The sequence below is a fragment of the Heptranchias perlo genome, chromosome 45 (assembly GCF_035084215.1).
Source record: "Heptranchias perlo isolate sHepPer1 chromosome 45, sHepPer1.hap1, whole genome shotgun sequence".
Taxonomy (NCBI): domain Eukaryota; kingdom Metazoa; phylum Chordata; class Chondrichthyes; order Hexanchiformes; family Hexanchidae; genus Heptranchias; species Heptranchias perlo.
Window position 1 is genome coordinate 3,425,719 of NC_090369.1, and position 25,903 is coordinate 3,451,621.

The 25,903-nt window shown below is 51.6% G+C and overlaps 2 protein-coding genes and 2 non-coding genes across 4 annotated transcripts; 3 read left to right on the forward strand and 1 right to left on the reverse strand.

Annotated features, from left to right (window-relative positions):
- The first annotated feature begins 5,399 nt into the window (after positions 1-5,399).
- On the forward strand, positions 5,400-11,406 carry LOC137306820 (large ribosomal subunit protein uL16). Its single transcript, XM_067976219.1, has 7 exons — positions 5,400-5,460; positions 5,788-5,856; positions 7,622-7,680; positions 8,310-8,417; positions 9,413-9,551; positions 10,243-10,405; positions 11,197-11,406. Exons 2-7 carry the CDS (start codon positions 5,834-5,836, stop codon positions 11,350-11,352), a joined length of 648 nt encoding a protein of 215 aa, XP_067832320.1. The 5' UTR covers positions 5,400-5,460; positions 5,788-5,833; the 3' UTR covers positions 11,353-11,406.
- LOC137306857 (small nucleolar RNA SNORA70) lies at positions 9,690-9,823 on the forward strand. Its single transcript, XR_010958948.1, has one exon. It is a non-coding gene; the product is annotated as a small nucleolar RNA SNORA70 (small nucleolar RNA).
- Positions 10,613-10,746, forward strand: LOC137306856 (small nucleolar RNA SNORA70). Its single transcript, XR_010958947.1, has one exon. It is a non-coding gene; the product is annotated as a small nucleolar RNA SNORA70 (small nucleolar RNA).
- A 793-nt stretch (positions 11,407-12,199) lies between the features above and the next one.
- LOC137306821 (deoxyribonuclease gamma-like) lies at positions 12,200-19,473 on the reverse strand. The gene is made up of 9 exons (XM_067976220.1): positions 19,228-19,473; positions 18,376-18,524; positions 16,667-16,755; positions 16,207-16,293; positions 15,622-15,734; positions 13,909-14,021; positions 13,647-13,804; positions 12,571-12,667; positions 12,200-12,461 (listed from the first exon to the last, which is right to left on the reverse strand). The coding sequence occupies exons 2-9, from the start codon at positions 18,508-18,510 to the stop codon at positions 12,387-12,389; spliced, it is 867 nt and encodes a 288-aa protein (XP_067832321.1). The 5' UTR covers positions 18,511-18,524; positions 19,228-19,473; the 3' UTR covers positions 12,200-12,386.
- Positions 19,474-25,903: the final 6,430 nt, after the last annotated feature.

Here is a 25,903-nt window from a genome sequence, read left to right on the forward strand (position 1 = left end):
TATATATGTGTGAGTGTGAGTGTGAGTGTGTATATATGTGTGAGTGTGAGTGTGTATATATGTGTGAGTGTGAGTGTGAGTGTGTATATATGTGTGAGTGTGAGTGTGAGTGTGTATATATGTGTGAGTGTGTATATATGTGTGAGTGTGAGTGTGTATATATGTGTGAGTGTGAGTGTGAGTGTGTATATGAGTGTGAGTGTGAGTGTGTATATGAGTGTGAGTGTGAGTGTGTATATATGTGTGAGTGTGAGTGTGTATATGAGTGTGAGTGTGTATATATGTGTGAGTGTGAGTGTGTATATGAGTGTGAGTGTGAGTGTGTATATATGTGTGAGTGTGAGTGTGAGTGTGTATATGAGTGTGAGTGTGAGTGTGTATATGAGTGTGAGTGTGAGTGTGTATATGAGTGTGAGTGTGAGTGTGTATATATGTGTGAGTGTGAGTGTGAGTGTGTATATGAGTGTGAGTGTGTATATATGTGTGAGTGTGAGTGTGTATATGAGTGTGAGTGTGAGTGTGTATATATGTGTGAGTGTGAGTGTGAGTGTGTATATGAGTGTGAGTGTGAGTGTGTATATGAGTGTGAGTGTGAGTGTGAGTGTGTATATGAGTGTGAGTGTGAGTGTGTATATATGTGTGAGTGTGAGTGTGAGTGTGTATATGAGTGTGAGTGTGAGTGTGTATATATGTGTGAGTGTGAGTGTGAGTGTGTATATATGTGTGAGTGTGAGTGTGAGTGTGTATTTATGTGTGAGTGTGAGTGTGAGTGTGTATATATGTGTGAGTGTGAGTGTGAGTGTGTATATGAGTGTGAGTGTGTATATATGTGTGAGTGTGAGTGTGAGTGTGTATATGAGTGTGAGTGTGAGTGTGTATATATGTGTGAGTGTGAGTGTGAGTGTGTATATATGTGTGAGTGTGAGTGTGTATGTGAGTGTGAGTGTGAGTGTGTATATATGTGTGAGTGTGAGTGTGAGTGTGTATATATGTGTGAGTGTGAGTGTGAGTGTGTATATATGTGTGAGTGTGAGTGTGAGTGTGTATATATGTGTGAGTGTGAGTGTGTATATATGTGTGAGTGTGAGTGTGAGTGTGTATATATGTGTGAGTGTGAGTGTGTATATATGTGTGAGTGTGAGTGTGAGTGTGTATATATGTGTGAGTGTGAGTGTGTATATATGTGTGAGTGTGAGTGTGTATATGAGTGTGAGTGTGAGTGTGTATATGAGTGTGAGTGTGTATATATGTGTGAGTGTGAGTGTGTATATGAGTGTGAGTGTGAGTGTATATATGTGTGAGTGTGAGTGTGAGTGTGTATATATGTGTGAGTGTGAGTGTGAGTGTGTATATGAGTGTGAGTGTGAGTGTGTATATGAGTGTGAGTGTGAGTGTGTATATGAGTGTGAGTGTGAGTGTGTATATATGTGTGAGTGTGAGTGTGAGTGTGTATATGAGTGTGAGTGTGTATATATGTGTGAGTGTGAGTGTGTATATGAGTGTGAGTGTGAGTGTGTATATATGTGTGAGTGTGAGTGTGAGTGTGTATATGATTGTGAGTGTGAGTGTGAGTGTGTATATGAGTGTGAGTGTGAGTGTGAGTGTGTATATGAGTGTGAGTGTGAGTGTGTATATGAGTGTGAGTGTGTATATATGTGTGAGTGTGAGTGTGTATATGAGTGTGAGTGTGAGTGTGTATATATGTGTGAGTGTGAGTGTGAGTGTGTATATGATTGTGAGTGTGAGTGTGAGTGTGTATATGAGTGTGAGTGTGAGTGTGTATATATGTGTGAGTGTGAGTGTGAGTGTGTATATATGTGTGAGTGTGAGTGTGTATATGAGTGTGAGTGTGAGTGTGTATATATGTGTGAGTGTGAGTGTGAGTGTGTATATATGTGTGAGTGTGAGTGTGTATATATGTGTGAGTGTGAGTGTGAGTGTGTATATATGTGTGAGTGTGAGTGTGTATATGAGTGTGAGTGTGAGTGTGTATATGAGTGTGAGTGTGAGTGTGTATATGAGTGTGAGTGTGCTGCACCCTGCTGGCTGATTATACAGCTCGATGGCGCCATCTCCTGTCGGAGCCCTGGGATTACAAGCCCCCTCCCCCACCCTCTCCCGCCGTTCCTGGGATTCGAACAATGAAGCCTTGTGGCCCTTCACAGAGAGGAGACGGGGAGACAGAAATAAACTGAATGGACGGAGGCTGAACCACGGCACAGCGATTAAAGCACGGACGAAAGGATGGCTCTGAGCAGGGAGAAGGGAATGGGGCGAGGCGGAGGGGGTCCAGGGAGTGGGGCTGAGGTGGTTGAGTGCGTTGGTCATACCAACAACGACAACCTGCATTATTCCAGCACCTCTAACGCAGTAAAACGTCCCCAAGGACCTTCCCAGGAGCGTAAATCAGGCAGAATTTGAGACCGAGCCCCGTAAGGAGATATTAGGACAGGTGACCAAAAGCTCGGTCAAAGAGGGAGGTTTTAAGGAGCGTCTTAAAGGAGGAGAGAGAGGCGGAGAGGTTCAGGGAGGGAATTCCAGAGCTTAGGGCCGAGGCACGACCGCCAATGGCGGAGCGATGGGAATCGGGGGACGGACAAGAGGCCGGAATTGGAGGAGTGCAGAGATCTGGGAGGGTTGTAGGGGCTGGAGGAGGTTACAGAGATAGGGAGGGGGGGCGAGGGCCATGGAGGGATTGGAAAACAAGGATGAGACTTTTAAAATCGAGGCTTTGCTGGACCGGGAGCCAATGGTAGGTCAGCGAGCACAGGGAGGGTGATGGGTGAACGGGACACGGTGCGAGTTAGGATACGGGGGGGGCAGAGTTTTGGGTGAGTTGGAGTTTACGGAGGGAGGACGATGGGAGGCCGACCAGGAGAGCATTGGAATAGTGGAGTCTGGAGGTCATAAAAGGTAATGCCTATCCAGTGACTCCTGATGGAAAGCTCTGTGTGTCTGAGATTGTCTGAGATTGTGTGTGTCTGCAGAGATAGTGGGTGCATTGGTTGTGATCGTCCAAAATTCCCTAGATTCTAGAACGGTCCCTGTGGATTGGAAAGTAGCAAATGTAACCCCGCTATTCAAGAAAGGAGGGAGAGAAAACAGGGAACTACAGGCCAGTTAGCCTGACATCAGTCGTCGGGAAAATGCTGGAATCTATTATTAAGGAAGTGGTAACAGGGCAGTTAGAAAATCATAATATGATTAGGCAGAGTCAACATGGTTTTATGAAAGGGGAATCGTGTTTGACAAATTTATTAGAGTTTTTTGAGGATGTGACTAGTAGGGTAGATAAAGGGGAACCAGTGGGTGTAGTATGTTTGGATTTTCGAAAGGCATTCGATAAGATGCCACATAAAAGGTTGTTACGCAGGCTAAGGGCTCATGGGGTTGGGGGGAATATATTAGCCCCGATTGAGGATTGGTTAGCGGACAGAAAACAGAGAGTAGGGATAAACAGGTCATTCTCAGGCTGTAACTAGTGGGGTACCACAAGGATCAGTGCTCGGGCCTCAGCTATTTACAATCTATATTCATGACTTTAGATGAAGGGATCGAGTGTAATGTATCCAAGTTTGCTGATGATACAAAGCTAGGTGGGAAAGTAAGCTGTGAGGAGGACACAGAGTCTGCAAAGGGATATAGACAGGTTAAGTGAGTGGGCAAGAAGGTGGCAGATGGAGTATAATGTGGGGAAATGTGAGGGTATTCACTTTGGTAGGAAGGATAGAAAAACAGAATATTTTTTAAATGGTGAGAAACTATTAAATGTTGGTGTTCAGAGGGATTTGGGTGTCCTTGTACACAAAACACAGAAAGTTAACATGCAGGTACAGCAAGCAATTAGGAAGGCAAATGGTATGTTGGCCTTTATTGCAAGGGGGTTGGAGTACAAGAGTAAGGAAGTCTTACTACAATTGTACAGGGCTTTGGTGAGACCTCACCTGGAGCACTGTGTACAGTTTTGGTCTCCTTATCTAAGGAAGGAGATACTTGCCTTCGAGGGGGTGCAATGAAGGTTCACTAGATTGATTCCTGGGATGAGAGGGTTGTCCTATGAGGAGAGATTGAGTAGAATGGGCCGATACTCTCTGGAGTTTAGAAGAATGAGAGGGGATCTCATTGAAACAGATAAGATTCTGAGGGGGTTCGACAGGGTAGATGCTGAGAGGCTGTTTTCCCCTGGCTGGAGAGTCCAGAACCAGGGGGCATAGTCTCAGGATAAGGGGTCGGCCATTCAAGACTGAGATGAGGAGGAATTTCTTCACTCAGAGGGTGGTGAATCTTTGGAATTCTCTCCCCCAGAGGGCTGTGTATATTCAAGGCTGAGATCGAGAGATTTTTGGACTCGAGGGATATGGGGATCGGGCGGGAAAGAGGAGTTGAGGTCGAAGATCAGCCGTGATCTGATAGAATGGCGGAGCAGGCTCGAGGGGCCGAGTGGCCGACTCCCGCTCCTATTTCTTACGTTCTTGTTCTGGTCAATCTGCAATGCACCCCCTCCGAGGCCAACATCTCCTTCCAGAACTGAATGCAGTGTCTCCAGATGGGGCTCTGACCAGAGCGAGATATCACGGTGGCCTTTTGGACGTTGCCCCCGTCAGTGACCCCACTCGCAAACTTTTCTTTCAAATATAATTTTAAAATAGTTTTTCCTTCGAGAATTTGCTCCCAGAGATCAAATCCAGGCAGATATTTGAGGGGAAGAAAGGGGGAGGGGGGGGGGTCGATGACGTCATCCTCCGGGAGAACCCGAAGTTGGAGGCTCGATGACGTCACTCGCCGGAAGAACCCGAAGCTGGAGGCTCGATGACGTCATCCGCCGGCCGTACTCGAAGGAGGAGGCTCGATGACGTCACCCGCCGGCCGTACCCGAAGTTGGAGGCCCGACGACGTCACCCGCCGGAAGAACCCGAAGCTGGAGGCCCGACGACGTCACCCGCCGGAAGAACCCGAAGCTGGAGGCTCGATGACGTCATCCGCCGGCCGCACCCGAAGGAGGAGGCTCGATGACGTCACCCGCCGGCCGTACCCGAAGTTGGAGGCCCGACGACGTCACCCGCCGGAAGAACCCGAAGCTGGAGGCCCGACGACGTCACCCGCCGGAAGAACCCGAAGCTGGAGGCCCGACGACGTCACCCGCCGGAAGAACCCGAAGCTGGAGGCCCGACGACGTCACCCGCCGGAAGAACCCGAAGCTGGAGGCTCGACGACGTCACCCGCCGGCCGTAGCCGAGGTTTGACTAACGATCGAATATAAAAAAAATTGAATTCGATGCCTTTTGTTTTCGCGTCTTGTTTTAAGCCAGAGTCGCTGGAATTAATTAATAACAAGCGGTTTGGTTTTTTTTTGGGGGGGGGGGGGGAGAGGAGGAGAGAGAAGGGGCGGGACCGGAAGTGCGTGTGCGTTCTTGAGCGGGCAGCGCGTGGCGCGAGGCCTCTTTCGCTGCGGAGCGCGAGGTGAGTGAGGAGGTTCGCGGCCCGGGTGGGGTGGAGAGAATGGAACGTGGGCCCGGGGGTGGAATGGAACGTGGGCCCGGGGAAATGGAACGTGGGCCCGGGGATGGTGGGGAAATGGAACGTGGGCCCGGGGATGGTGGGGAAATGGAACGTGGGCCCGGGGATGGTGGGGAAATGGAACGTGGGCCCGGGGATGGTGGGGAAATGGAACGTGGGCCCGGGGATGGTGGGGAAATGGAACGTGGGCCCGGGAGAAGTGGAATTTCGGGCCCTATTTGAATGGGACGCGTCACTAACCGCCGCTCTCTCCCCCCTTTGTCTCCATAGTAACCGTCCCCGGGGCTCGAGCGCCTGAAGCCGACCGACCGAGGAGATGGGGCGCCGACCCGCCCGCTGGTGAGTGTTGAGGGAGCGGGGTCCGGGGAGAGGAGGAGGGGGTGGGGTTTGCGATTCCAGCCGGTGATGAGGGAGGGGGAGCGAGCGGATAACTTGCTCAATGGTTATCGATGCGGCCTCGGCTCTCGCTTGAGTGATCAGGCCGGGGCAGAGGGGGGAAGGGGGCGCGTCCGCTACTTAGGCGAGGCCCCAGGCCTTGTGTTCCGCTAGGCCTCAGTCCCCATAAGGGGACGGAGAAGGAGAGAGACTCACCGCCGTGGGCGGCTTGCGATGCCCCCTGCGGTCAAATAGCTCCGCTGGGCTGCGGGTGGGGGTGTGATGCACACCGTGGCCGAATAGCGGACCGGCCCTCCTGGGGTTGGGGAGGGGGGGCAGTGTGAGTCACTTGGACCCGTTGCTTGCCGGGACCCTGGTGAGGAGGGGGGGGTCGAGATCGGTGCCCTCTACCCCCCCCCCCCCCGGGCGCCACTAATCCCTGAGCTCGGAGGGGGGGGGGGCGATCACACGGGGCCTTTGACGGCGTAAACCGTCCCCGGGGAGCGGGAAACCCGCGAGAATTCGACACCGAGCCCCGCGAGGAGATATTGGGACAGGCGACCAAAAGCTCGGTCAAAGAGGGAGGTTTTAAGGAGCGTCTTAAAGGAGGAGAGAGAGAGGCGGAGAGGTTTAGGGAGGGAATTCCAGAGCTTAGGGCCCGGGCACGGCCGCCAACGGCGGAGCGATGGGAATCGGGGGGGGGGGGGGGCGGGCAAGAGGCCGGAATTGGAGGGGCGCGGAGATCTGGGAGGGTCGTAGGGGCTGGAGGAGGTTCCAGAGATGGTGAGGGGGGGGAGGGCAAGGGCCATGGGAGGGATTCGAACAGGAGGATGAGAATTTTAAAATGGAGGCGTTCCCGGATCGGGAGCCAGTGTCGGTCCAGCGAGCTCAGAGGGTGATGGGTGAACGGGACTCGGTGCGAGTTAGGATACGGGCGGGGGGGGGGGGGGGGGGTGGGGAGCGGAGTTATGGATGAGCTCAAGTTTACGGGAGGCCGGCCAGGGGAGCGTTGGGGATAGTGGAGACTGGAGGTAACAAGGGCACGGACGAGGGTTTCAGCAGCGGATGAGCTGAGGCCGGGGCGGAGACGGGTGATGTTCGAGGTGGAAGTCGGCGGTCTTGGTGACGGAGGGGATACGGGGTCGGCGGCTCATTTCAGAGGACGCCGAGGTTTTGTTCAGCCTCAGACGGTGGCCCGGGAGAGGGATGGGGTCGGTGGCGAGGGAACGGAGTTTGTAGCCGAGACCGAAGACAGTTTAATTGGTTACCCCTCGTTCTTAGCTCCTCGGAACAGGAGGAGGCCATTCAGCCCCCTCGAGCCCGTTCCGGCCATTCCTTTTGATCACTGGGAGGCCTCGCTGCCCTCGTGTACAACCCATCCTGACCTCAGTCCCTCACTGCATCAGTAAGGTGCCTGTGAACCCTGTACCCCGGTGGGTTACTCATGTTCAGGAGAGCGGGGGGTGGAGCTGTAACTGGCACGGTTTCACCGACTGTCTCCAGAATAGGAGCTCCCTAACTACGCTGACCCGCCCTCCACCCCCACTTTATTCCCTGGCCTTGGCAGTAAGAGATGCTGTGTCCTGGGAGGTGGGGTCTGATCTCTATTGGAAACGGGCAGGCGGCAGTGCTGAGAACTGACTGTCGGACTTTGCCGGGTTGGAGAACTGCAACCTCGGGGGGCAGGTGAATGTGAAATGTGACTGACTTTCTAACGTCTGTCTTTCAGTTACAGATACTGTAAGAACAAACCGTATCCCAAGTCCCGTTTCTGTCGGGGTGTTCCTGGTTAGTATTCTGATACCTCTTGGGCACACTGTCCTGCCTTTTAACACCTGATTTAGTATGATTTACACTGGTATTTGGTGCAGAGGTCAGAAAGCACTGATGGACCTGCGATGCATATCCTGCATTTATTTATTCCAGATAACTGCATTTGCATTTAACATCTACAGTAAAACGACCCGACTAGATTTGAGTGCAGTGATGTGTGGGCCATGATGTAGTTTGAATGACCCTGCTGTAATATGGAAGATCTGAGACTTCGAGCTGATCTGGGGTGTTGTCCCTTCAGCTCTTCTGGAGCCAGGGAGTGGTTTTCCTGGCCCTCTGATCTCTAACCAGTTACTATGGGGGGAGGGGGGTGAGGTTGTCCTGGGGCAGCTTGCTGTCTCCCCCCACCCCCCACAGTAAGTATGGTTGATGTTGGGAGCTCGTTGTAACCTGTAACTCCGACACCGGATGTTGGCGCTCTGTTTAGCGATGTCTGCGGGGGGGGCGCTTTGGAACCTGTGTTCATGTTGCCAAAGTTCACTTGTGCCCCTCTTCCCAAACTGGCCGACAGCTCGTTTTGCGAATGGTTTCTGACTTGTGTTCCTCTTCCCTCCTCCCCCGCCCACACTTTTTTTTTTGTTCAGATCCCAAGATCAGGATTTTCGACCTGGGCCGCAAGAAGGCCCACGTGGACGAGTTCCCGCTATGTGGTCACATGGTGTCGGATGAATACGAGCAGCTCTCCTCTGAAGGTGGGTTCAAGTGCCGTTATGTGGTGGTGCTGGGGTGGATAAAATGGTGGCTCTGATCGTGAAATGGCTGCCTCGCTGGCGGTGCAGAGTTAGAGCAGCAAGTTGTTCGGCCCTGGGTGTAAACAAATGCAGTATCGGTGGGCCTGCGGGCGTAGCCGGATCTGGTTATACGTAACGTGGGTGGATCGCGTCTCCTTGGAAAGATGGGGGGGGTGAAATCCTTTCCAAAAAGTACAACAGAAGATTGGATTAGGACAGATTTTAGAAAGCTGGAGTGATGTGGAAGGAGACAATTGAACACAGGACTGTAGACCAACAGCAGGGAGTTTTTAATTGTGCAAAAATACATGAGTACATTCCAGTTGGGCGAAGAAATTAGAAAGCAATTAAAATTTGCAGAGAGCTTTTAAGTAGATAAGCTGGTGGAATTCCAGGTTTTATCACTAGGTATCGAGTATAAAAGCCAAGCGGTGGTGATGCGTCTATATTAAACTTTAGTGAGTGAGGTATGTGTGCAGTATTGGACTGTGCATTATAGGGTGCTGCCTGCTCCGAGGAAATAGAATTACAAAGGTTGATTTGAGAAATTGGGGCTTCGTTGTTGGGACAGTGCAGATTGCAGGGCGCGATGGTAGAAATGTTTAAAATTATAAAAAGCTGGGACAGGTTAGTTAGAAGCAAACTGTTTCCACTGGATAGAATATTAAATGTAGGAGGTTTAGAACAGGGCATGAGAAACCTGTGCAGTCGTGAGCCTGTGGGATTCGCTAAAGGGATATGGGCATGGGGCAGGTTAATGTTATTTAGGCCTCGCACAGACGATTAACACTCATACGTGGGAACAGGAGGGGGCCATTCCAGCCTTTATGTGGAAGGCACTTTGTGTTCCGAGAAGTGGTCAGTGGATGGCAGATTGATTGCAGGCCGACCGCCAGTCTGGACTGTCTATGCTTGGCCTGTGCTGTGTGTTTGATGACTGTTCCTCCCTCCCTCAGCTCTGGAGGCCGCTCGTATCTGTGCCAACAAGTACATGGTGAAGACGTGCGGTAAAGACGGGTTTCACATCCGTATGCGCCTGCATCCCTTCCACGTCATCCGGATCAACAAGATGTTATCGTGTGCCGGTGCTGATAGGTGAGGTCTGGGGAGCCGGTTTACGTCCTGGGTCGGGTTTGTCTTGGACTGTGTGCTCTCGGGGTCTGGGTGATGTGTGGAACCAATCCTCCTGTTTTCTGGGGGTGGTTCATCGAGTGTTTACCGGGGCTCGGTGACGTGCCGCCAATTAAGCCGACCAGCTTCTGCCTGTCGAACGCTGGTGTGCAATGGCTGCAGACAGTAACACTCTCTGGTTGTGTATGTGCTTTGTGTCTCCGTACAAAGTGCTCCAAGGGACCTCTGAGACAAAGTGCTTCTGTGTTTAAGCCGGTGAATCGGGGTGGGCCGTCGGCCAGGTGACCAAAAATAAAAAGCAAAATACCGCGGGTGCTGGAAATCTGAAATAAAAACAGAAAATGCTGGAGACGCTCAGCAAGTGGGGCAGCGTCTGTGGAGAGAGAAACAGAGTTAATGTTTCTGACAAAAGGTCTTTCTCCACAGATGCTCCCTGACTTGCTGAGCGTCTCCAACATTTTGTGTTTTAATGACCAAAAATGAGGCTTGCACTTGTCTGATAGCTTGTTCCACGTCACTGCACGGGGAGTGGGTGTGGGTCACTCTTTAATTATTGGTGGGGGGGGTGGGTTTGTTGTATTAAACCCCTCTCCGAGTTCTGTCGAGTGTGTGCCAACACTGATATCTCTCTCTCTCCCCCCACCCCCCTCTCCAGGCTTCAGACCGGGATGCGAGGTGCCTTTGGCAAGCCCCAGGGCACTGTGGCCCGTGTGAACATCGGCCAGGTCATCATGTCTGTGCGCACCAAGACTCCGAACAAGGAGCACGTGATCGAGGCTCTCCGCAGGGCAAAGTTCAAGTTCCCCGGCCGCCAGAAGGTGAGTCGTCGGTGGGGGACTATTTCAACTGAGGGTCCGGTGCTGGGAGGGTGGGGCTCCCACTCTCAATTCAGCACCTTCGCAAGAGGCGGGGAGGAGTTTGAGTGGACGTATATTTTGCCTTTAACGTGGGGAGGCGGCTCTTGTAGTGACCACTTGTACTCGGCTCCTGATCGGTCTGGAAACGCGGTCTGGGAGTTCCGAGACCTGCCGCCAATTAAGCCGACCAGCTTCTGCCTGTCGAACGTTGGTGTGCAATGGCTGCAGACAGTAACACTCTCTGGTTGTGTATGTGCTTTGTGTCTCCGTACAAAGTGCTCTAAGGGACCTCTGAGACAAAGGGAACCATAAAGAATGCCGTGGGTGCCTGGAATTGTTTGCCTGTTACCTTGGGATTCCCTCCTTCTCTACGTGGTTGCGGTCAAATATTCTGGACTAGGAGGATCAGGTGGCTGTGTCTCCTGCCCGGTGAGGTGCTGCGCTGCCCAAAGCTCAGCCGGTTCAGTTTCTGTCTCTGGCCGGCTGTCCTTCGAATGGAACAAGGGGGGGTGGTATAATTGCCCTGGGCTGGTTAGAGGGGTCAGGGGGTTTCTGCTCGCTTCCGTGACGGCTGGATTGGCCGCGATGCCCTCTGTAGCGGAGTATCGCAGATGGGGTGCGGTTCGAGAGCGGGGGGTGGGGTACGGGACTTTCCCTCCGAGGCCCTTCGTTCATCGTCGGGGCGGGTGTGAGCTGTGGCCTTTGCTGACCTCTTCTGTCCGTTCCTCTTCCCTCCCCTCACTCCTCCTCAGATCCACATTTCCAAGAAGTGGGGATTCACCAAGTTCAACGCCGAGGACTTTGATGAAATGGTGGCAGAGAAGCGCCTGGTCCCCGACGGTTGTGGAGTCAAGTACATCCCCAGGAGAGGTCCCCTTAACGTGTGGCGTGCCCTGCATGCTGTGTAGATGGGACTCCCTCAAAGACCATTTAAAATAAAAAAAAAACACATCTATCAACGAGGTGCCCGTCTCCGTGCGTCCTGAATTCCTGTTCTGAGAGGCTCCTGTCCGGTATGGAGGAAGCTTTACACTCTCTCTAATCCATGACCCTTTTTCTCTTAATTACGACAATTTGGATATCGGAGCACCGCAGAGAAGAATTGAGAGGATACGACTATCAGAAGATTGAGCAGGCGTGGGGCTCCTTCCTCTCAAGCCTGATCGAGGTCTTTAAAATGATGGCGGGGTTCGATAGGGTGGGGGAAGACTGGAAGGAGGGGATACTGGACCTATATGGGGGAATGCTCAGCACAGTCTTGTTCCCTGATGTCCATGTATACACACCCTCCAGTGGTGATCTGATGCAGTCTCCTCTGATCATCTTTATTTTGCATGGGGCTTGTGAAGCTTCCCTATCTGGACCAGAGCTGACACTGCTTCCACTGGGACTTCTCCCGCTCTCCCTGGGCTCTGGTGACAGGCTCCAGACTCCCTCTTGTACCTTGCACAGAGTGGGTATAAAGCTGCTTGGACAGTGAGTGAGTTGGCCGGTCCATCGTGAGGGCAGCGCAGTCCAGTCGGGCCCTCTTTCCCCACACACCGTAGTTAATCTGGCTGTGGCTGACTTCTCCCTACTGCCCTGGTGGGGATTAGCTCACTCAATATAGACTGCTTGCACTTTGGAGAGTTTCTACCACTGTGGCTTAGCCATGACATTGGGGAAACCCTCCAAATAATGTATTTAAAGTTATACGTAGAATTCATTTGCCTGTTCTGACAGCAGTGGGTTACTAGGAGCAGATCTCGTGGAATTTCCCCCCCCCCCCCCCAAAAAAAAAACAGGATGACGATGGCCAGCTTTGGGGTGGGGCTGAACACTTGCCATAGAAATGCTTGAGGTAATACTTGATTTGCCATTGGTGATGGCCCAGTTTGCACAGTTGCCTGTGTACAGACCTGTTTGTCGCCCCCTTTTCTGTCGTTAGGTCGGTCGGTGGAGGTCAGAGTTCGTTGCGGACAGCCCCGTCCAATTTAATTTGCACCTCGACTGGAAAATGGTCGCTCACTTCTAGAGCCTGCGAGATTAAAAGAAAATGAGCAGGATTTAGACAAAGACTTGCACTTTACCCACCGATCGCTGGCTCAGCGGGTGAATACACGGCTGGATGTGGTTCCCGCACTCACCTCCTCCTCTGTTAGTTTGAACTTCTCCCGGAAGTTGAAGGGTTTGGCAGATCCGGGCACGATGGCCTTGTAAAACTCCGATCCGTGCACGACGATCCTGCGGCAGAGGCAAGAGGGGGTTTGAGTCGCTGCGGATGCACAATTCAGGAGCGACTGGTGGCAGTGGGCACTTCTCGCAAATATCTTAATACACCAAGGACCACACCTAATTAATCACATGAATTTACGGCACCGACTGGTCCATGCCGGTGTTAATGTTGCACGCAAGCCACCTCCCGCCCTACTTCATCTCACCCTATCAGCATAGTCTTTCTCCCTCATCTACCTTCTCCTTAACGGTTATGCATTTTCTCCACTCCCGCCTCTCCTGGAAGCACTCAATCAGGCTGGGGTACAGTTCCACAGGAGCCCTCGAGTACCTCACCCGAGTGAGCCGTTTCATTCTGGGAGCTGGCCGCAGTTACGTGTTGGATGATAAATTGTACCAGCCCACCTGTTTAGCATGCCCTGCTGCTGGTATCCCAACTGGCACCAATTCCCATTCGCCCCTCCGCTACATTGGCCACCAGTCCAGCAACACCTCTGTTTTCAGCTGTGATCTCATTGAATGGGGCAACAGGCTCGAGGGGCTGAATGGCCTCCTCCGTGTTTTAAAATCCCTCCATGGCCCTTGCCCCCCCCTCCTTATCTCTAACCTCCTACAACCCTCCGAGATCTCTGGGCTCCTCCAGTTCCGGCCTCTTGCGCATCCCTGATTTTCATAGCTCCGCCATTGGTGGCCGTGCCTGCAAGGCCCTAAGCTGTGGAATTCGCTCTCCACCTCTCTCCTTTTAAGACGCTCCTTAAAACCTACCTCTTTGACCAAGCTTTTGGTCACCTGGCCTAATATCTCCTTAGGTGGCTCGGAGTCAAATTTTGTCTGATTTACACTCCTGTGAAGCACCTCGGGGCGTTTTACTATGTATAAATGTAGGTTGTTACCCTCTGGCCTCTTGATGGCCGTGTGCCATGGGCTTCTCTTCCTCCTCTCTCTCCCCGCCCCCCCCAAAGACGGGCACAGCTCACAGCGTCCTTACCTGTCATACGCACAGTGAGTCTTCTGCCGGACAGTCGTATCCTCGTGGTCGCCAATCAGCCAATGGAAGCCCGGCTTCTTGCGTAGTCGGATTGTTCTCCAGGCCTTTGCGGGCACGTAACTGCAGCCAGCGTTCAGGTCTCCCAGGAACATGACGCTCTGCCAATCGGGGATAGAGCAGAGTTAGTTCCATGCTGGCAGTGGGAGAACTGAGGCACTGGACCTTTTTTTTTCCCCCTCCCACCCTCTGTCATGTCCCTCACCTCCATGTCCCAGTGTTTTCTGATTTCCTGAAACACGTCGTAGAGCTCGTCTATTTCTCTCGCTGCGTCCTTTGGGCACGTGTGTTGGGAAACCAGGACAAAATCTTTAATCGCTGGAAGGACAGGAAGAAGATGGGTAAGGTGGGCCTTGTCTATTGACATCACTGTGACAGTCAGTGAGTTGGAGGCAGGGTGGGTCTTACAGCAGGATTCACAGCAAAGTCTATTTAAACAGTGCACTACAGCAAACAGTCTACAGAGTCTATTTAAACAGCACACTACAGCAAACAGTCTATTTAAACAGTGCACTACAGCAAACAGTCTACATTCTATTTAAACAGTGCACTACAGCAAACAGTCTACAGAGTCTATTTAAACAGTGCACTACAGCACACAGTCTGCAGAGTCTATTTAAACAGCACACTACAGCAAACAGTCTACAGAGTCTATTTAAACAGCGCACTACAGCAAACAGTCTACAGAGTCTATTTAAACGGAGCCTCTACCAGCTAAAGGACACAAAACTCATAACTGAAGCTGCAGCAACTTCTCCCGATAAAAGCAGGATTATTTCTGCAGCAAATTGCACTGTCTGGAGGATAGTTACGTACACATAAAATCAACGCCAGTCAGTCACCGACAGCGGTGTGATCTCCAGGTGGTCATTGACGGGGGAACTACCCATTCGTCGCCATTCTTGCCGGGAATATTGGTGTCACTATATACAGCCCGCAATAAAACACTTCCATTGACTCCCCACTCGACCGCTCCCAGGTTCCCATCCCTCATCCATGTTGAGGCAGCGATTGAGGGACTATAATTGGCCTCGACAGCTGAGAGTTAGGACGGGAGGGTGTGCATGTGGACAGCGGGCAAGGGAATGATTGGCTGTAACTGTGACGCTCCCCACAGTCAAATATTCCGGCCCTCGCTCGCAAACATAGGAACAGGAGGCGGCCATTCGGCCCCTCAAGCCTGTTCCGCCCATTCAGTTCGATTGCGGCTGATCTGTATCTTAACTCCGTCTGCCTGCCTTGGTTCCATATCCCTCGATACCCAACAAAAATCTATCGATCCTCAGTTTTGAAATTTCCAATTGACCCCCGGCCTTGACGGCTTTTTGGGGGGAGGGAGTTCCAGATTTCCACTCCCCTTTGTGTGAGGAAGTGCTTCCTGACATCACCCCTGAACGGCCTGGCTCGAATTTTAAGGTTATGCCCCCTTGTTCTGGACTCTCCCCACCAGAGGGAATAGTCTCTCTCTCTCCCCTATCGAATCCTTTATTCATCGTAAACCCTTCGGTTCGATCACCCCTTAATCTTCCACACCCGAGGGGATTACAAGCCTAGTCTGTGCAACCCGTCCTCGTAATTTAACCCTTTTACCCCCGGTATCGTTCTGGTGAATGGCCACCTGTGGGGGAACCCACACTTTGAGCAAGAGGAGATTGGGAACCAAGAGAGCGGTGAGAATGTGGAACTCGCTACCGCAGGTAGTGGTCGAGGCGAATAACAGAGATGCATTTAAGGGGAAGCTGGATAAACACATGAGGGTGAAAGGAATAGAAGGATAGGGTGAGATGGAGTAGGGAGGGAGGAGGCTCGTGTGGAGCATAAACACCGGCACGGACCTGATGGGCCGAATGGCCTGTTTCTGTGCTGTTAAATCCTACGTAAAAACAAGGTGCGTACAAGCGTTTTTTTTTTCCCGTACCGGTCGTCTGTGAGGAAAATCGGACGATTAGAGGCTCTCTGGCAAAAGCGTCTGGGTCGTCTGCCTGATTGTCTTTATACTGGTGTACGTGCGTGATCTTCACCGTGTCTGACCTTCGGAAACAAAGCAACGAATGAGGCCGGTGTCCCCCGGGCCTTTCCACTTTTTGCAAACAGTTTCAGTTTGCTGTTCTTTTGAAGCGTCCCGTTCACCTCCCCCTCGTCGACCGGGAAGCTGTGGCGGTTTTACTTGGCGGTTGTAGCCCTGGGTTTTCCATCTCTCGGTCGGGGTAGCGGGGGTGGGGGTTCTGGTCTGTGCTGGGGATCAGGAGGGGGGGGTTCTTGCTCCCGGTCGCTGTCCAGCGGGGGTGGGTCAGAGGTTGAGGTCAAGCTCTGGCTGTAGTTACGTCTGGCCTCCCACTCCCCCCGCCCCACTAGCCCGCCGACTGTCCTGTCCGGGCTCGAGATGGCATCTGTGGGATCGGAGTCAGAGGGCAGAGAGAGCTGCTCTACAGATCTAACGGTAGGCCGCCCACCACCCCGGCTCGCCCCTGCGCCTCGTCCTGGTCGGTGTAGCCTGAGGTACCTGTGAATGAAGACGTACTGTTCCTTGTAGGACCCACGGCCCAGCCTCTCGCTCGCCACGTACGAGTATCGGTGCGATCGGTCGAACCTGGCAGAAGAGCAGAAAGTTCAGTCCCTTCAGGTGGGCCGCAGAGGTCCGAGGTCACGAGAATGGGGGGGGAAGGGCGGGATCCGGGAGTGAGCCCAACGGACCGACACACAAATCCTGGAAGCCAAGGGGCAGAGCACGGAACAGGGGTCTAAATTCACGGAACAGGGGTCTAGATTCACGGAACGGGGGTCTAGATTCACGGAGCAGGGGTCTAAATTCTCAGGACGGGGGTCTAAATTCACAGGACGGGGGCCTGAATTCACAGGACGGGGGCCTGACTTCACAGGACGGGGGGTATAAATTCACGGGAGGGGGGTCTAACTTCACAGGATAGACTTGGCAGGAAGGGGACAGGCTGACGCAAGCTCACCTGTTCAGCTCTTTGATCAGCAGAGCGACTGCTTCACCCTTCGCGTCGCGCACCTCCATTACCAGGCAGATATCGCACCGCGTCACGATCTAGTCCCAACGGAAGCAGGTGTGAGGTTATTCTCGCGGGAATCGAGGATTTACAAATGAATTGTCCGCTGTCCCGTCCCGGCCCACCCTCCCGCCCCAATCTCCTCTCCTGGAGATGGTCACGGTGACGACCAGCGGTACTTTGGTCAAGTGGCTTATTCATGTGGGGCCCCAGGCGGGGAGCATCTGCTGTGGGAGCACCACGACCAAAATCAAGCACTGGGGTTCATTTCTAGAGGGATATAGACCACACTTGGAGCACTGTGCACAGTTCTGGTCTCCATATCACACTTGGAGCACTGGGCACAGTTCTGGTCTCCATATCGCACTTGGAGCACTGGGCACAGTTCTGGTCTCCATATCACACATGGACCACTGGGCACAGTTCTGGTCTCCATATCACACTTGGAATACTGGGCACAGTTCTGGTCTCCATATCACACTTGGAGCACTGGGCACAGTTCTGGTCTCCATATTATAAAAAGGATATAGAGGCACTGGAGAAGGTGCAAGAAAGATTTACAAGGATGACACCAGAACTGAGAGGTTATAACTATCAGGAAAGGCTGAACAGACTGGGGCTCTTTTCTCTAGAAATCAGAAGGCTGAGGGGTGACCTGATAGAGGTCTTTAAAATTATGAAGGGATTTCGATAGGGTAGACGGAGAGAAGATGTTTCCACTTGTGGGGGAGACCAGAACGAGGGGGCCATCAATATAAGAGAGTCACTAATAAATCCAATCGGGGAATTCAGGAGAAACTTCTTTATTCTATCCTGGTGTTTATGCTCCACACGAGCCTCCTCCCTCCCTACTCCATCTCACCCTATCACCCTCTCCTTCTATTCCTTTCTCCCCTCATGTGTTTATCGAGCTTCCCCTTAAATCCGTCGATTCTATTCCCCTCGACCACTCCCTGTGGGAGCGAGTTCCACATTCTCACCGCTCTCTGGGTAAAGAAGTTTCTCCTGAATTCCCCGATTGGATTTATTAGTGACTCTCTTATATTGATGGCCCCCTCGTTCTGGTCTCCCCCCACAAGTGGAAACACCTTCTCTCCGTCTACCCTATCGAAACCCGAAAGAAAGCCTCGCATCTCTCCGGCCCCTTTCACCACCTCAGGACGTCCCAAAGCGTTTCACAGTCATTGAACTACTTTTTGAAGTAATGTAGTAAACACGGCAGCCAATTTGTGCACAGCAAGATCCCACAAGCAGCAATGAGATAAATGACCAGATCATCTTTTTTTTTTAGTGATGTTGGCTGAGGGATAAATATTGGGGCCCAGGACACCGAGGAGAACTCCCCCCTCCCTCCCTCCCTCCCTCCCTGCTCTTCTTCCAACAGCGGCCGTGGGATCTGTAACGTCCACCTGAGAGGGGCAGACGGGGGGGCCTCGGTTTAACGTCTCATCCTGAAAGACGGCCCCTCCGACAGTGCGGCGCTCCCTCGGTACCGGCACCCGGGGGGCAGGGGGAGTGTCGGGGCCTGGACTACGGGGCTCGGGTCTCTGGAGTGGGGGCTCGAACCCAGGACAGGCTGTGAGACCCCGCGGGCCAGCCCGGCGGGCTTCAATTCTGCCTGGGATGGTTTGTTGACGGGAGGTTTGAGTGACACGTACCTTGACCAGGACCCCCATTGCACGCTGGTTAGTGGCTTTGGCCTCTCCGAAGCACTGGATGTTGAAGGAGCAGATACGGAAGGCGGCCGTCCCCTGACAGGCCGCCAGGACCCAGAGCAAAAAGGCCCTCCTCATGGCCGGAGCTGCGACTGCACATGGTGAGGGAACAGAAAGAGAGCGAGAGAGAGAGAACTGCCTTACCGAACCGTCGCAATTCCCTCCCGTTCCCCCCCAAAGGGGCTGGGGTACAGGGGTTCCACAGATGCCGGCCGTCCTCCAGTGCGAGGCCAGCAGTGAGCGGGGCGCCGGCTATTCGGCCAAGTGCGGCGTCGCGGCCAAGCCTAACCGCCCCCCCCACCAGCCCTCGGCTGACACTTTGCAGCCGATGGCTCGCTGGGCAGCCCTTTGTGAGCAGGAACCCTGTTTTCCCACCCCCGCTCCCTGCACCCGCCTTCTCCCTCCCCGAAAGCAGAGACACGGAGGCCCACCGGCTCTGTCGCCCGCCGTGCAATTGGCTGATTCGACACGGGAGGGGGTGGCAATTACCCACTCCGTTCCCGCTGAGGTGCCGCTCTACGGAAGCCCTGCGTTACCACCCCCCAACGAAAGTGGGGGGCGGGGGGGCAATTCTTCACGGTGCGAGCTCCCGGGACTGTGGGCTATTCGACCGGGAAAGGCCTTCGCACCTCAAGCCCGAAACCCACACGCCCCACCTACTGTTTGATTCACACACCCCCCTCCCACTCTCTCCTAGCCCTAGGGGATGGGGGGGATGAGGCCAATTTTAACAACCCGACCAAGCCCCCCGCCCCTCCAGCTGTGAGCAGCACAGACAGGGGAAACGGGTCCTACCTGGCCTGAAAGGATCTTTTAAAACCGCCGTGCTGCTCGCTGAAAGCTGGCTGCAGGAAGTGGTGGCTTGTTCCTGAATCCGGGCTGGGTGACAGAGTGCATCATCGCACTTCGGACCTGCTGCCGCCCATTGTTCAGCGCTCAAAGGGAACTCGTGCTGAGCACAAGCAGAGTCAGCACCGACAAGCTCTAGAACAGGTTCAGTGTGTGTGTGTTGGGCAGTGAACAGTCCCTTACTCCCCAGTCCCCGCCACCAGGCAGCGACTCCTGATCATATCGCTGATTCATTGTACTGCCCACACTGGAACTGAACCAACACACCCAAAGGTTTCAGCCCTGTTCGATATTGAGGCATTCAACTCAAATCATCCTGTCTCGTCTGGCTCACAAGTGATTCGAGCGAGCCCAAGCAGGAGTGTTATACCCCAGGGACAGAGTGTGGTGTGTGATATATACAGGAGTGTTATACCCCAGGGACAGAGAGTGGTGTGTGATATATACAGGAGTGTTATACCCCCAGGGACAGAGTGTGGTGTGTGATATATACAGGAGTGTTATACCCCAGGGACAGAGTGTGGTGTGTGATATATACAGGAGTGTTATACCCCAGGGACAGAGAGTGGTGTGTGATATATACAGGAGTGTTATACCCCAGGGACAGAGTGTGGTGTGTGATATATACAGGAGTGTTATACCCCAGGGACAGAGTGTGGTGTGTGATATATACAAGAGTGTTATACCCGGGGGACAGAGTGTGGTGTGTGATATATACAGGAGTGTTATACCCCAGGGACAGAGTGTGGTGTGTGATATATACAGGAGTGTTATACCCCAGGGACAGAGTGTGGTGTGTGATATATACAGGAGTGTTATACCCCAGGGATAGAGAGTGGTGTGTGATATATACAGGAGTGTTATACCCCAGGGACAGAGTGTGGTGTGTGATATATACAGGAGTGTTATACCCCAGGGACAGAGTGTGGTGTGTGATATATACAAGAGTGTTATACCCGGGGGACAGAGTGTGGTGTGTGATATATACAGGAGTGTTATACCCCAGGGACAGAGTGTGGTGTGTGATATATACAGGAGTGTTATACCCCAGGGACAGAGTGTAGTGTGTGATATATACAGGAGTGTTATACCCCAGGGACAGAGTGTGGTGTGTCATATATACAGGAGTGTTATACCCCAGGGACAGAGTGTGGTGTGTGATATATACAGGAGTGTTATACCCCAGGGACAGAGTGTGGTGTGTGATATATACAGGAGTGTTATACCCCAGGGACAGAGTGTGGTGTGTGATATATACAGGAGTGTTATACCCGGGGGACAGAGTGTGGTGTCTGATATATACAGGAGTGTTATACCCCAGGGACAGAGTGTGGTGTGTGATATATACAGGAGTGTTATACCCCAGGGACAGAGTGTGGTGTGTGATATATACAGGAGTGTTATACCCCAGGGACAGAGTGTGGTGTGTGATATATACAGGAGTGTTATACCCCAGGGACAGAGTGTGGTGTGTGATATATACAGGAGTGTTATACCCGGGGGACAGAGTGTGGTGTCTGATATATACAGGAGTGTTATACCCCAGGGACAGAGTGTGGTGTGTGATATATACAGGAGTGTTATACCCCAGGGACAGAGAGTGGTGTGTGATATATACAGGAGTGTTATACCCCCAGGGACAGAGTGCGGTGTGTGATATATACAGGAGTGTTATACCCGGGGGACAGAGTGTGGTGTGTGATATATACAGGAGTGTTATACCCCAGGGACAGAGTGTGGTGTGTGATATATACAGGAGTGTTATACCCCCAGGGACAGAGTGTGGTGTGTGATTATATACAGGAGTGTTATCCCCCGGGGGACAGAGTGTGGTGTGTGATATATACAGGAGTGTTATACCCCCAGGGACAGAGTGTGGTGTGTGATTATATACAGGAGTGTTATCCCCCGGGGGACAGAGTGTGGTGTGTGATATATACAGGAGTGTTATACCCCCAGGGACAGAGTGTGGTGTGTGATATATACAGGAGTGTTATACCCCGGAGACAGAGTGTGGTGTGTGATATATACAGGAGTGTTATACCCCCAGGGACAGAGTGTGGTGTGTGATATATACAGGAGTGTTATACCCCGGGGACAGAGTGTGGTGTGTGATATATACAGGAGTGTTATACCCCCAGGGACAGAGTGTGGTGTGTGATATATACAGGAGTGTTATACCCCAGGGACAGAGAGTGGTGTGTGATATATACAGGAGTGTTATACCCCCAGGGACAGAGTGTGGTGTGTGATATATACAGGAGTGTTATACCCCAGGGGACAGAGTGTGGTGTGTGATATATACAGGAGTGTTATACCCCAGGGACAGAGTGTGGTGTGTGATATATACAGGAGTGTTATACCCCCAGGGACAGAGTGTGGTGTGTGATATATACAGGAGTGTTATACCCCAGGGACAGAGTGTGGTGTGTGATATATACAGGAGTGTTTTTCCCGGGGGACAGAGTGTGGTGTGTGATATATACAGGAGTGTTATACCCCCAGGGACAGAGTGTGGTGTGTGATATATACAGGAGTGTTATACCCCAGGGACAGAGTGTGGTGTGTGATATATACAGGAGTGTTATACCCGGGGGACAGAGTGTGGTGTGTGATATATACAGGAGTGTTATACCCCAGGGACAGAGTGTGGTGTGTGATATATACAGGAGTGTTATACCCCGGGGACAGAGTGTGGTGTGTGATATATACAGGAGTGTTATACCCCAGGGACAGAGTGTGGTGTGTGATATATACAGGAGTGTTATACCCCAGGGACAGAGTGTGGTGTGTGATATATACAGGAGTGTTATACCCCAGGGACAGAGTGTGGTGTGTGATATATACAGGAGTGTTATACCCCAGGGACAGAGTGTGGTGTGTGATATATACAGGAGTGTTATACCCCGGAGACAGAGTGTGGTGTGTGATATATACAGGAGTGTTATACCCCAGGGACAGAGTGTGGTGTGTGATATATACAGGAGTGTTATACCCCGGGGACAGAGTGTGGTGTGTGATATATACAGGAGTGTTATACCCCAGGGACAGAGTGTGGTGTGTGATATATACAGGAGTGTTATACCCCGGAGACAGAGTGTGGTGTGTGATATATACAGGAGTGTTATACCCCAGGGACAGAGTGTAGTGTGTGATATATACAGGAGTGTTATACCCCAGGGACAGAGTGTGGTGTGTGATATATACAGGAGTGTTATACCCCGGGGACAGAGTGTGGTGTGTGATATATACAGGAGTGTTATACCCCGGGGACAGAGTGTGGTGTGTGATATATACAGGAGTGTTATACCCCGGGGACAGAGTGTGGTGTGTGATATATACAGGAGTGTTATACCCCAGGGACAGAGTGTGGTGTGTGATATATACAGGAGTGTTATACCCCGGAGACAGAGTGTGGTGTGTGATATATACAGGAGTGTTATACCCCAGGGACAGAGTGTGGTGTGTGATATATACAGGAGTGTTATACCCCGGAGACAGAGTGTGGTGTGTGATATATACAGGAGTGTTATACCCCAGGGACAGAGTGTGGTGTGTGATATATACAGGAGTGTTATACCCCGGGGACAGAGTTTGGTGTGTGATATATACAGGAGTGTTATACCCCCAGGGACAGAGTGTGGTGTGTGATATATACAGGAGTGTTATACCCCCAGGGACAGAGTGTGGTGTGTGATACATACAGGAGTGTTATACCCCAGGGACAGAGTGTGGTGTGTGATATATACAGGAGTGTTATACCCCGGGGACAGAGTGTGGTGTGTGATATAAACAGGAGTGTTATACCCCCAGGGACAGAGTGTGGTGTGTGATATATACAGGAGTGTTATACCCCAGGGACAGAGTGTGGTGTCTGATATATACAGGAGTGTTATACCCCAGGGGGACAGAGTGTGGTGTGTGATATATACAGGAGTGTTATACCCCGGGGGACAGAGTGTGGTGTGTGATATATACAGGAGTGTTATACCCCAGGGGGACAGAGTGTGGTGTGTGATATATACAGGAGTGTTATACCCCCAGGGACAGAGTGTGGTGTGTGATATATACAGGAGTGTTATACCCCGGGGACAGAGTGTGGTGTGTGATATATACAGGAGTGTTATACCCCAGGGACAGAGTGTGGTGTGTGATATATACAGGAGTGTTATACCCCAGGGGGACAGAGTGTGGTGTGTGATATATACAGGAGTGTTATACCCCGGGGACAGAGTGTGGTGTGTGATATATACAGGAGTGTTATACCCCAGGGACAGAGTGTGGTGTGTGATATATACAGGAGTGTTATACCCCAGGGACAGAGTGTGGTGTGTGATATATACAGGAGTGTTATACCCCAGGGACAGAGTGTGGTGTGTGATATATACATGAGTGTTATACCCCAGCGACAGAGTGTGGTGTGTGATATATACAGGAGTGTTATACCCCCAGGGACAGAGTGTGGTGTGTGATATATACAGGAGTGTTATACCCCAGGGACAGAGTGTGGTGTGTGATATATACAGGAGTGTTATACCCCAGGGACAGAGTGTGGTGTGTGATATATACAGGAGTGTTATACCCCGGGGACAGAGTGTGGTGTGTGATATATACAGGAGTGTTATACCCCAGGGACAGAGTGTGGTGTGTGATATATACAGGAGTGTTATACCCCAGGGACAGAGTGTGGTGTGTGATATATACAGGAGTGTTATACCCCCAGGGACAGAGTGTGGTGTGTGATATATACAGGAGTGTTATACCCCGGGGGACAGAGTGTGGTGTGTGATATATACAGGAGTGTTATACCCCCAGGGACAGAGTGTGGTGTGTGATATATACAGGAGTGTTATACCCCCAGGGACAGAGTGTGGTGTGTGATATATACAGGAGTGTTATACCCCGGGGGACAGAGTGTGGTGTGTGATATATACAGGAGTGTTATACCCCGGGGGACAGAGTGTGGTGTGTGATATATACAGGAGTGTTATACCCCAGGGACAGAGTGTGGTGTGTGATATATACAGGAGTGTTATACCCCAGGGACAGAGTGTAGTGTGTGATATATACAGGAGTGTTATACCCCGGGGACAGAGTGTGGTGTGTGATATATACAGGAGTGTTATACCCCGGGGACAGAGTGTGGTGTGTGATATATACAGGAGTGTTATACCCCCAGGGACAGAGTGTGGTGTGTGATATGTACAGGAGTGTTATACCCCAGGGACAGAGTGTGGTGTGTGATATATACAGGAGTGTTATACCCCGGGGACAGAGTGTGGTGTGTGATATATACAGGAGTGTTATACCCCGGGGACAGAGTGTGGTGTGTGATATATACAGGAGTGTTATACCCCCAGGGACAGAGTGTGGTGTGTGATATATGCAGGAGTGTTATACCCCAGGGACAGAGTGTGGTGTGTGATATATACAGGAGTGTTATACCCCGGGGACAGAGTGTGGTGTGTGATATTTACAGGAGTGTTATACCCCGGGGATAGGGGGAGTGTGCTGTGTGTGATATGTACAAGGGGAAACATCCTTTCAGCATCTATCCCTTCAGGATTTTACATGTTTCAATGAGATCACCTCTCATTCTTCTAAACTCCATGTGTCCAGGCCCAACTTGTCCAACCTTTCCTCATAAGATAACCCCCTCATCCCAGGAATCAGTCGAGTGAACCTTCTCTGAACCGCCTCCAAACCAGTTATGTCCTTTCTTAAATGAAGAGACCAAAACTGCACACAGAATTCTAGATGTGGTCTCACCAATGCCCTGTGCAACTGTCGCAAAACATCTCGACTTTTATATTCCATTCCTCTTGCAATAAATGACGACGTTCCATTTGCCTTCCTAATCACTTGCTGTACCTGCATACTAACTTTTTGTGATTCATGTACTCGGACACCCAGATCCCTCTGTACCTCAGAGTTCTGCATTCTCTCTCCATTTAAATAATATACTGCTTTTCTATTCCTCCTGCCAAAGTGGACAAGTTCACATTTTCCCACATGTCACATTTTTGCCCACTCACTTAACCTATCTCTATCCCTTTGCAGACTCCTTTGTCCTCTTCACAACTTACTTTCCTACCTGCCTTTGTGTCATCAGCAAATTCAGCAACCGTACGTTCGGTCCCTTCATCCAAGTCATTGATATAGATTGTAAATAGTTGAGGCCCAAGCACTCCATTCGTTACATCTTGCCAACCTGAAAATGACCCATTTATGTTTCCTGTTAGCTAACCAATCCTTTACCCATGCTAATATGTTACCCCCGACACCATGAGCTCTTATTTTGTGTCGTAGCCTTTGATGTGGCACCTTTTCAAAAGCCTTCTGGAAATCCACGTACACCACAGCCACAGGATCCCCTTTATCCACGTTGCTTGTTCCTTCCTCAAAGAACTCTAATAAATTAGTCAAACACAATTTCCCTTTTACAAAGCGTGTTGACTCTGCCTGATTGCATTGAGATTTTCTAAGTGTCTTGCTGCTGAGTGTGTGTTTTAAACATACAGGAGCTTTATACCCCAGTAAGAGATATGCAATGGAGCTTGACTCTGAGTCAGAAGGTCGGGGGTTCGAGCCCCCACTCCAGAGACTCGAGCCCCATAAACCA